The sequence below is a fragment of the Dermacentor albipictus genome, chromosome 7 (genome assembly GCF_038994185.2).
Source record: "Dermacentor albipictus isolate Rhodes 1998 colony chromosome 7, USDA_Dalb.pri_finalv2, whole genome shotgun sequence".
NCBI classification, from domain to species: Eukaryota; Metazoa; Arthropoda; class Arachnida; order Ixodida; family Ixodidae; genus Dermacentor; species Dermacentor albipictus.
This window is the reverse complement of record NC_091827.1, coordinates 42,311,408-42,323,904: the sequence shown is the minus strand read 5'-3', so window position 1 is coordinate 42,323,904 and position 12,497 is coordinate 42,311,408. Positions and strand designations below refer to the sequence as shown.

General features: G+C 42.5%; 1 protein-coding gene across 1 annotated transcript in view; it reads left to right on the top strand.

The window, feature by feature from the left end:
- The window catches only part of LOC135915271 (uncharacterized), a 279,129-nt gene that overhangs the window by 79,405 nt on the left and 187,227 nt on the right, over positions 1-12,497 (top strand). Inside the window, exon 3 of the mRNA XM_070521202.1 lies at positions 4,620-4,705. Within this exon, the coding sequence (XP_070377303.1) occupies positions 4,620-4,705 (86 nt within the window). The remainder of the gene's footprint in view (positions 1-4,619; positions 4,706-12,497) is intronic.

Genomic DNA, 12,497 nt, shown 5'->3' with positions numbered 1-12,497 from the left:
CGTTTCAGACCATTTGTCTCATCGCAGCCCTAAACTTGAGATGCGCCAGCTGTAGAATTCGTCCGGCTGACTGTGGAACAACCGTTGGACTGTTGTCTCAGCTTCACGGCTTTTTGCGAACTCGCAACACCACCACCTCACACATCTCAAAGCGAAACTTCTTTCCCCCATACGTGGGCTACATCTCCCTGTGGATGTCTATGAACGTTCGTCCCTTGCTCTGTAGAAAACGAACTACACTTGTTTGCTCGTACGCCGTGGAGGTTGGAAGGACAACCGCCATCTTTAACAACCGATTGCAGCGCCGTGCCGTGGAGCTACCGGCCGATAAGCCCGGGCCGGTCCAAAAAAAGGTTTCGCCGCTGGGAATGGATATGCTGACTTCGCATTTACAGCTGTCGTTTGGCTAAAAAATGCTAGGGGCAAAGACTTTCAGATTCGCCTTTGTATTCGCAATCCTGCGCTCATACTACTTCACCGTAAAGCTGACTATAGTTAGCGTACAAAAGAAGACGCGAATGACGAAAACATTAGGATAATTAACCAAGGCATTCAAAAATATAGGGCCTAAGAGACGTCCTTCCGGAACGTCGGAAGTTGATTCATAAGGCAAAGAGTACTAAGCATCAACGCGAACGCAATTTACCGGAGTGCACAGATTGCATTTCATCAGCGTGCACAGGCTGGAACTAACGCCGTAACTCAAGAGTTTATGGAGAAGACGGTCATAAGAAACAACATCAAATGTTTTGTGCAGGCAGAAGTAAACTCCCTGGAACTGTCTCTGGTTAGCAACAGCTGGTCGAGCATCATCAAGAAACAAGGAATAAAACGAGGTTCGTTTCCACAGACCAGCGATGAGGAAAACAAATGATTAGAATAGCATGACGCGGAATGTTGCAATGGCGCTAAGTGAGAATGGCATCTTAATCCCCGTGTCTTGTTGCACTAATTAAGGTGACTGTGTAAAAAAACGAAGAGAAGCGTAATTAACATTGATGCATTACAATAACTAGGCGTTTTAGCAAGTGTTCGTGCACCATTTAAATTTCGGTTTTTAGGGATGCAAACTGAACGGTAAATTTCATGCGATTGTGAAGTTCGATCCCCAAAAATGAGCTCCGATGTACGGCGGAATTGGAATGAAAGTTGATCTAAATTAGAAATATATGTCTAACTTTTGAATGTTAATAAATTTTGAAAGACAAGTTTTGTCTTATAGTGATTAATTATCAATTTATACTTCTAGAAAACAAGTAGTTTATATCCTGGCTCACTTTGTTAACAACAGATTCCACATTATTACTGCAAGAAAAGATGGTTATCATTAGCATACAGGGCGCATTGCGTAGACGAAGAAAGACAAGTGGGACGATCATTAGGATGAAAGTAGTAGTTCCCAAGAATGGACGCTAGAGCAACGCCCATTTAATAACTGCGGTACTAGAGAGGTTACCTTAAATACTAACTGTGATGTGTTGGCCGAATAGAGAGCTTTTTTTGTTGGTTGCAAAGAAGCACCTGGTGTATAATTTGACCTTTAGTTCTAGGAAAAGGTTGCCGTGGATGATGCAACCGAAAAATGTGGTCAAATCAATGAGAACGGATCCATCAAAATTGCCATTATCAAAGCCCCTCGGAGCGTTATCTACCGGAAAAATCAGTGCTATCGGTCGAATCTTTCAACAACGTCCTCAAAGTGTGATCATTTTATTTAAATAATGTAAGCACGAGTAAGCGCACAAATACAGCGTCGGCTGCTCCTTCGCTCTTGAATATTCGGTACGTAAAGTTGCAACATACAACGTATAAAATATACTATACATACGTATTTGTAATTAGCTTTGGACGTGCATTATCTTCTTCATGTGGCATAGCAAAGCTCCACGAAAACTCAGTTGTTTTTTTCTTTCTTACCCTGTTCTTTCAAGTGACTAACTGTGAAGCGTCTGTGAGCCCTGGTAGAAGGTTTCCTACAATCCCAATATCAAACTGGGAGGCATGCGATATTATTTCCTCACTATTCAAATGCTGGTTTTATTTTAAATAAGATTTGCAATTAACTGCATATTTTTTCAGTTTGCCTACCAACCGACAAATAGCAGAAATATTTCACTTCGTCAGACGTCGACCTTATGTGTATTTAACGAGCTAAAACTGTGCATAAGCCAGCGGCATTTTGTTGCTTCTTGCCGAAATTTTCAATAAATAAATACATGAAAAGAAGTAGCGGTGGAAACGCTCAGAATGTAGTGTACCAGAAAAAAGTGTTAATGAATGCGATTCACTCCTTTCGAAAACGAAAGAGATTTTTCTTTTCCTTTTCAATAACTACGCTAAGCAGTGACTTGGGCCCAACTAATTCACGGCCTGCGGTTGTCGATGTTCAAAGGGGTTCAAACGCTGCTTGTTCCGCCTCCCTCCGGGCACGGTGACTGTTATGCATTTGCTGCTGCTTCTGATATCCAGGAGCGATTTTGCTCACGTATACTCGATGAGGTGCAGTCAAGTTGGCCTTTCGTCAGATTTCGAAAAGGCCTTGGTTCTCAGTCGAGAGACCATGACTTAAAATGAACAGGATTATGTGGTGTGCGTGTGTTGTGTGAGGCTTCAGCCAGGCGTGATGAGTTTTGCATTACTTTAGAGGCATGCCCCCTCACTGCAGCTATAATTATGTCTTGCCTACGTCGCTCCTGTGCGTCTTTGCTGATACACGTGACAAACCGTGCTGTCGCGCACTGCGATGTCATTGAGTCGGCTGCACTCCGTGACCCCCCCCCCCTCTTGCACCTGCTTGGAGCGTCGCCACTCCTTTGCCATTCTAAGCGCGCGCGTTAACTCTCTGCCGATTTCCTAGCGAAAAGAACTATCCATCCAAATATAGTCAAACACTCGCTCAGTGCTCGACTAGTCTCTCTAATGGCAGTTGTTGCAATGAATGAATGAATTAGAATATCTGATGCGTTGGAAACATGTCACAGCTTTCTTTAATTATCTTATGAATAAGAAGGGCGTTATCCGTCCTTTATTTAGGCAATGATTGAAGTAAAGGCTCCAAAGAAAACGAATATGTTCAGGCACAATAGACTTCTGCAGTGCAGGCCCTCCGTAGACGTGAAAAGTCGTACACACACACAAAAAAAAGCAAAGCGCGTATGTTTCCTTTCCTTTCAGTGTTTGATTAGTTGTTCTCCATGAAGTACACTGAGAGCAGTTCTGCACGATCTTGTTGTTTTGAAGTTTCAAGAAGTCACGCTACCAGGGCAACCAGCAATAACAAAAGTGAACTGGCGGAAACTGCAACAATTGCCACTGGAGAATGCCCCAAGGCAGGATTGGAAGTTGAAGAGCAATGAAAACGGGTGACCGCCTTTGTTTTCATCAGGGCATTGCGGATGCCCAGAGGAAGTTGCTCTTTCCTCAGATCCAGTTTCCTTTCAGGTTTAAGACTGCTGTACAGCTATATATAGATAGGAACTCCTACTTCACTTCGTATGGAGAAAAAAGTGAATGTTTCAATCAGCTTTTGAAAAACAGGTACGAAATTTCCACGGCATTCTTAAATTTCCTAAGCATGTTGATGGTGTTTAATAGGGTATGTCATTCTAAGAGTGATTGGAGCTTTTTTTGTTTTATTGCAAAAAGAATTTCTGTTTCTCATTTTAAATTTCCGCAATGGTCTGGAGGCTCAGTTGTAAATGGTAAGGCATACATATGCCAAATAACGTATGTAAGCTTGAATAGTGTACCTTAAAACAAAATTTGAATAAGGTCATTTATGTTTTTTTTTTATTCATGCACCACACAATTTCACTTCTGCTCATGTTACCTATTTTTGGCCGGTATAACTGGGTGATGCCGCTGCAATAACATCCTGCTTATTTCCCCCTTCGGACAGCTAATAAAACGGATCGCTGAACGTTCTTTCGGCACAAATGGCGTTAAGACTGACTGTCCGAAATGATGTTTCCTTCCTGTTCTTTATGTATTTAGCTCCTTCGTTTTAGGGCACCTTCCGTGCCAATGTACGCAACTGAGTTCGGGCACCGTAAAACTCGTACGTTTTCTCGGATTCAGCTTCTATTTTTGCGTGAAGTTTGGTGCAGCTCTAGTACAAAGCCGGGCTCGCTGTTTGCTATGCTAGGTGGCGGCGCACCAAACCCTACCATCTAATTCAACTCACGCGTCGATGGCTGAAGGCCCCCCGTTAGCAGCGTACTTTCTTGTAAACCACCTAACGTTCGCTGGGATGGCAGACGAAAGCGGCAGCCTCTCAGCCAGACGCACCTAACATTACATTCAGCTGCGAAAAGTGTTTTCTATTATGGATGAAATTGCAATGATCAGCGCGTGTCAAGCCACGGTGCGCGTCGATAATGAATGAATAGAATGTATGGATAGGAAAGACAGAGAGGTCGACCTGAGCTAGTGCGCTCTAGTCTGCTACTCTGTACTGGGGAAGAGGGTAGGGGAGTGAAAGTATTGGGATGGATGATGATGATAAGAGAAGTGGTGAGTGCTTATGTACATGAGACAGTTGCCTCGCTAGAGCTGCTCGTCGAGCTTGGTGTCCTGCAGGAACTTCAGTATTACTTTTGTTGCACGCATTGAAATTGCAGTGTCAGGCCATGGGCCGAGGCTGAGGCCGAGGCCGAGGAGGAGGCCGAGGAGGAGGCCGAGGAGGAGGCCGAGGCACGTCGATAAGGTATGCATGGAAGTCACGGCATTTTCCCGCGGCTAAAAAATTTGGTTTTCCCTCGTGGATGTTTTACATTCGGACGTGTCGGATCAAACAAGCAGTCGGTGATACCAGTGTGCTTTTACACCGAAGCTGTTTAGAGAAAACGAAAGAATCTTAGGGAGGTGAAGCACGGAAATGTTCGAGTGTGTGGGTTTAATTATTGGGTGAACGAAAAATTGCTCTAACCTGGATTTCTGCCTAATGGGTGCTTCGTGTTTAAACTTAGCGGAAGCACTGATTGCGAACAGTTTGCATGTCTAACAGTCATGGCGAAGCACCTGGCATGCAACCGCGTGTGTATTGCTTTCCGCGCTACCTTGTGAAAAGTGCGGCTCGTACTTATAGTGTAACCACACACAAAGCTCATTCGTCTTTACAATATGCGTAATTCTAATGAATAGGAGATGCGACAACAGTAAACGAATATATTTGACTATAACTACGATGACCAGCTGTAGAAAGTAGGGAAAGTAGGGAAAGTAGGGAATTTGAACTTGAGGTGAAGGTGGCACAAGTCTAAAACAACGGAGAGAGAGAGAGAGAGAGAGAACAGGGGACGACCGAAGGCAAACATGATCTCCTCAATGGATTATGCGCGAGCAAAGCAAAGCTGCACATCTGAAGGCACGCGTGATTATTCAGCGTAGATTTTCATTTAGCCAATACCCCTAATGTGCTTTTCTTGTAAATACATTGATTGAGTGAGCTTCGCACAAGAGCGTACCTTAAAAAAAAACTTTTATTGCCGAGGAAAGGAGGAACTTGGCAACGAAGCACGTTTTTTCTTTTGCTTTTTTTCTTCACACTGTTCACTTCCTTAATCGTATCGTAGTGTATGTCGCCGCGGCTTCGGAAGCGTGAAATTAATTTTCTGCCATGCGTAAAGGCCGAGTGCAAGTGCCTTATTTATTTTGGTATACTTTTTGCCCGTGGGGAAGGTAAACATGCAAGGAGCCATCACATCTCGGTGGTACGCGCTCTGTCGTGAAGCCTATTCAATCATATAAATATCTTATCGAATGAAAACGTGCCAAAACATTTCAGCGAAAACCTTGTTCTCACGTGGATATATTTGTAGGTTCATGTGATGTTGCTATTTTTATAGAATTTCGCTGTGCTATATAAACCCGTAGCAGCTAGGTAGCATGTGTGGGTTTTTTGAACAATTTCGGTCACCCAAATAGATCACGTGCTCGTGACGCCTGCGGCAGAAAGGATGTTGCACACCAGCCGACAAGGTTTCTCAATAGTAGTGCCGGCTAACACTCCCAGGGTTAGTTTGAGTACTAAAACCTAAATACCTCAGAAAATGGATTGGCAAGCGACGTCGCGGTACGAGGTATCTCATTTGGTAAGAGCAACGCACACGTAATGTAAAGACGTGGGTTCGTATCCCTCCTGTAGACAGTTGTTTGGTCATCGACTTTCATTTCCATTAACTCAACATTTCTTCAGCTCAATGTGTACAAGTAATTTCCGCTATGTTGTATATTCATTGTTTTGGCTTCTCATTATTTATATATATATATACATGCACACAGAGGAAGCGACAACAAAGCCAACAGAAACCGTCCGGTTGGTCACCTACGCTGGGTGTTATATAAAGGGGAAATTAAAGAGGAAACGGGAGCCAAAGAGAGCACGGCCTGCTTGTCGCAATATCCTCAATGTGATCTACGCAAAATTAGCTAGTGACAGCATCAGCGTGAAATAGACGTACAAGTAGACGTTCACTGATTATGTGTAACGTCGTGAGAAAAAGTTTGGAGACCATAGCGCCAGCTAAGAGAAAGGTTTCTCATTGCCCAACTTCCAAATGTGGAAGCTGTGCTAATGAAACTTTGCACTGGCCAACCACGTGGACGCAAGCTATGCCACTTCTTGTTAGCTTACATACCCAGGCCGTGAATAATTTTTTCTGAGGCGCCGTTGTTCTTCAACCTTATTGCATTCTAGTGCACATAACTTCTGTTTTCGTACAACAAAGGTACAATTATAAAAAAGTCGAAAATTGTGATAATTGGATGCAGTACGACAGTGTCCAGGAGAGTTAGAGATCGAGAAACAAATAGGGAAGGGGTGAAGTGAGGAGGCACCCTATTGGTTGCTTTACACTTCAGGAGGGGAAAAGGGGAACAATTTGGTGAATATTTTCAAAAACAGTGCATTGCTTTTTTTTACAAAATTATAACTTCTAGAGTTATCGTCGCGATAAAATTTTGGCTGATAACTTGAAGGTCGAGACTGTTAAGGGTGTTGAAATCAAGCCTTTATACGGCGCATGCCGATCATGGCAAATAGTACGAACAACAATCGAAAGAAGCAAAACGCAGCTTGAAGACAGTAGTAAATATGAAAACAACATTAATGTTCCTCGTGAAAGCTGTGTTGTAGCTTTCTTTAAGTTGTCATGTGGCTCTCGGAAGCACAGGTTATGCTTTCCTACCGGTACTCAGTCAAGGTATTTTAGTAGTTTCACATTCACCATTACTCCGCGTATATCTTAGATGCTAATGTATCCATGAAATATTAGCTGAGCTCAACTTCAACGCAATGGTTGGTTGTGCAAAGTAGCGTTTTCTAGTGTTCACATAATGTTTACAACGTATTCATGGCTACGCTTTCGCTGTGTAAACAGAATCTCATATTGAATGCGGCACAGCCTCTAAGGCATGAAACTAATTTGAAAGGCAAGCATCGGTATCACTTATTATTAAAGAAAAATAGTTACTCAGTTTTATTGCTGATGTTCTAAGGAACTGAAAACCAATCTGTAGCTTTGTATAGAACTTTGCATAGAACATCGTAGTTCTACCACTCAACACAATATCATCCCCAGACGAATGGCCTTGTCGAACGTACCAATCGCACCCTGTCCATTATGCTGGCTGTGTATGTATTATCCGATCAGAACTGGGACTACATCTTACAGTTTATCACACCTATGCCTACAATACAGCGAAGCACGAAACCATGGACTTCACGGCTTTCTACCTGCTCTACGCTTGGGCACCACGCAGCTGTCTCGATTCCATTTGCCCCTTTACACTCCATTCCTCTGTATGGAGTGTAAAGGGGAAAATGGACTCAGTTGCCGAAACCTTGTGCTGTGTTGACGAAGCCCGACAAATTGCTCGTCTGCGAACAGTGGCATCACAAAATCGCTCCATGAAGCAGTACTACCGCCTCCAAGACTCAGTTTCATTCGAAAAAGGTGACTTAGCGTGGATGCGGACCCCTCAGCGCAGACGAGGGTTATGCCAAATGTTCTTGGATTAGTGTACCGGTCCCTTCACTGTCATTGACCGCATCAGTGATTTAACGTATGTGGTCACCCGTGTGAGGTTACCATGACGCCGCTCTAGCGCTATTCAACTTGCGAATTTTGGCCTAACTCTCATGGTGGGCTTCGTCTGCGAAACGGTGAATGTAACGGCTTGTTTAAGGCGAAAGGAAGAGGGAGAGGACGACGGACGTTTTTTTTTTGGTGCGCAGCGCAGAACGAAACCGGTGCTGGAATGTTCTTCCTAAACTCATCCATTTGATCCATCATTTGTAAATAAATACGCCTTGTCGCTAACAGCATGTCGAAGCTGGTGCAGTCCGCAGAACTGGTGGTAAGTGGATGAGTCTGGCGAACTCCCCGACTGTAATTCGTAGGCTGAAATAGCAGTCGTAATGATAATAATTAGACAGTTAATTAATTTAATTACTTTAATTATTCATTTAAGTATTTTGATTTCTCCTAAACGTAATGGCTGCCTGCCCGAGTAATTTAGATGAGCGAATAAAATAGTGCTATCTGCCACAGGATTTTTTTAAAAATGTGGTGCAGCTAAAAATAAAGCACTCTGTATAGTAACTAATTGTCGTAGACGTTTTAAGTGAACGTGAAATGTTTGTACTTTATGAAGGAAATAAAATCGCCAGCTTTCTGCCGAAAGAAAACGGGCAAAAGCAGCTTGGACCTGCAGTATTTAGTAATTTAGTAAAAAAAGATGTGCGTGAGTGTGTGATACTTTTCGATCAAGAAGATAAAATGAAGATTCAAAGTTAGGATCAAGTTATTGCAAGCTCAGCGTCAGGTGCACTGTCTTGCTGTATTAATACGTTATTGAAATTTTCTAGTTTCTAGCAACGTCATTTCCTTTCTGGAAATTACCAAATTGTAGGCAAGTGTATATTGACGAATAGACACCTGTAAAATAGCAACGAATTGAGCACAGAGAATTTTCAGTTTGTTTTTATATTTTGTCCTTATGGCGCAGCCCTAACGCGATGTACCGTGGGAGTGCTTACACAACAGGATAATGCCTTTTTGTTTACCCTGTAATAATTGAAAAGCGTAATTTACAAAAGCTGCATGCTGAGTGCTCCGATTGCTTGTAACAGATAAACTTAAATGGAGTTCACGCATGCTTTCACATTAAGGGCTTACGTATATCCCGAACCAAAAATATAGTAGTGAGGTATAAGCGAAGAATTAAATCGGTGGTATAAAAGGCACAAAAAAAATATATGGCCTGTTTTGTAAAAGTGAGAGGATTCTCAAAGGCATGATGCAAATTTTTCGCTTTCAAGGGCGCACCACAGCCTGCTGTATTCGGGCTAACAAAATTCATTTTCTGTAAGCGAAAACATCCGTTATTCCTAATAAAATAAAGACATTGAATATTTTTAAACTATGAAAGCTATGTATCAGAAGGCTGCCAGAAGAATACAATTCTAGTGCTGCGTCTCAAGCGCACGTCGCTTTTGTTCCTTCTTTCTTTTACGCGAGGAGATGCCACCTCATAGAGGCGCCAGCTACTTATCAAGATTGTCGTGCCCTAAATGCGTTAACACTCAAAAACACTCAAAAACGAATTACCATGTGTATTTCAAAACTGACATAAGACCTACTGGTTCATGATCAAACTTAACAAGCTAGAACACAAGTCCAATGCTATCTGTGTAAAAAATAATCTGCATATATATTAAGACATTCTGCCGTACACCTTAATGAAGTTTCTCTTCTACATGTCATCACAATGAATTATTGCGCCTGCTTTGTCTTCATTTGGTCTTCGTCTAACGCTCGTCTTCTCACGTTTATCCTATCACCGCTATGTGACCTTGTTTTCTTCAGGGAGAGCGCTAGACCTGTCAATTGGCCAGTCTCTGTTTGAGAAAAAGCCGCTCTAGTCCAGCAGTAACAAGCAAATGGTTGTTGTAGTATAGAATAATGGCTAAGTACAGATACGTGAGAGGAAGATAAAAACCCGACTCATTCCTCTCTCTCCCGGGCAGGCGCACCTTCCACAGATAGGTACAACTCCAACTTCTTCCACACCTCGAATGTAAATTTGCTTGCACCTGGTTATGTTTACGCCCGCAAGCACAGCACGTGAATTCTTAAGGCTTACTGCACAATATATTTCGTAAGCAATAGGCATTTCGGTCAGAAGTCTTCATCTGTTCTTCTTTCTATGCATTGCCAAAAAAATGATAAGATTGCCATAATGGCAGACTACAGCCTGTTCAAAGCTTCTATGCTTTATCATCCTTCGATTCTATGTTCTGAATTTTGAGCATCTCACTCCACATGTAATGCAAAGTAAACTACAGTCTTTATTTTCTACTTCCTAATTCTACCTTCTCTTTTTTATGTTAACAGTGCGAAGATGTAGGCCGAGTAACAGTCAAGGAAAGTTAATTAGCAAAATGCATTACTTAGGTTCTCGTAAGTTTGTATTCCTATGTTGTCTTTGTACGCGCGACACCATATATGTATTTGCTTTACTGGGAGTTCAGGCATCTTTGCGACTTGCTATACCGGACGCAATCTCATTTCTTCTCATCAGAGTGCATCGGGTCTTCGCATCCGGGCATTGCTGTTCTTTTTGGACGCAGTCAGTGTCCTCAGAAGTCCCTGCAAGTGCTTTTCGCCCAAAGCCATTCAGGAAGGATGGCAAAAGTTTCGTTATATGTTGCCATCTCACGGATAAGGGAACGTTGGGATCTCAGGTTAGGAACACCTGGGCCTTTTACGAGTTAGCGTCTCACTTGGTTGCAATAGTAGTTGCGCATCCCTGCTTTTTATTTGGTATCTGTGTACATTTACTGCTTCATATGTACTTCAGCATGTAGTCAGCGAGAAGGAAACTTGGCGTAGCACTAACCAAGAAGTATGCACTGAAAGATAATCAGAGTAATGTCATCAGCAATGTGGAAGGTATAGTAAGAGCAGCGGAAGAATGCTATACTGACATGTACGTACCCAGAGCAGCCACGATACCTCCATTCGAAGCAGTAATGAACAGGTGGAAGGGATTCCTTCTATAATTAACGATGAGGTTAGAAGGGCCATCCAAGACACGAAACGGGGAAAAGTGACAGGATAAAATGAAATAACAGTCGATTTAATCAAACATAGAGGAGACGTATTGCTTAAACTACTGGCGGCTCTCTATACAAAGTTTCTATCGACTCCAAGGGTCCCAGGAACTGGGGAGAATGCAAACATTATAATAATGCACAAAAAGGAAAGGTGAAGAAATTGAAAAATTATAGCCCCATTAGCTTACTCACAGTATAACATAAATATTTACCAAAATATTCTCCAATAGAACAAGGACAACACTGAACTTTAGTCAACCAAGCGAACAGGCTGGCTTCAGAGAGGGATGCTCTATAATGGATCACATCCATGTCAAGAACCAGGTAATTGAGAAATCCGCAGAGTACAATGAGCCTCTGAATATGGCGACCATAGATTATGAAAGGCGTTTGATTCAGTAGAGATATCAGCAGTCATAGATGAATTACGTATTCAATGAGTACAGACCGCTTACGTAAAATACCTTGGAAAATATCTACAGAGATTCCACAGCTACCATATTTCTACACAAGAAAAGTAGACATATACCTATAAGGAAGGGGGGCAGACAAATAGACACAAGCTCTCCAATGCTATTCACTACGTGTTTGGAAGAAGTGTTCAATCTATGAAACTGGAAGGGCTTAGGAGTAAGGATCAACGGTGAATATCTCAACAACCTTCGGCTTTTAGGTGACGTTGTCCTGACACTGTCCTCAGCAACACTGCGGAAGAGTTACAACAAATTATTGAGGACCTTAACAGGGATAGTATAAAAGTGGGTTTGAACAATAATATTCAGAATACAAAGATAATGAGGAGTAGTCGGACAAGGGAACAAGAGTTCAGGACCGCCAGTCAGCCTTTACAGTCTGTGAAGGAGTGCGTTTGCATTAGTCAATTACTCGCACGAAACCGTGATTGCGAGAAGAACATTTACAGAACAATAAAAATGGGTCTGAGCGCATGCAGCGGACGTTGTCAGAACCATTATAATTGAAAAGAAACGTGTACCATCAGCACATTCTACTGATGCTGACATATGGGGCAGAAACTTGGAGACTGACGAAGAAGCTTAAAAAAGGGGTAATTAAAGGCCGCATGGAGAAGCTTTCATCGTGCAGTGGTCATAAAATAAGCTGATGATGATTATTATGATGATTATGTTGATGATGGTGACACATGGGTCCCTGTCTCAATCTCTTCTTCTGTATTATGGAAGAAAAAATCATGAGCCATTCCACTGTGTGAAGGCGGATGACCAGCAGAGCTGTTTAGCACACGACAAAGAGTTGACGAAGAATTTCGAAGAAAGCTACGAACAAATTTGTTGTCTTGATCGGTGGTCATCTTGACCAAAGGTATCCATGCACCTTTACTTTCATGCATTTGTGCATG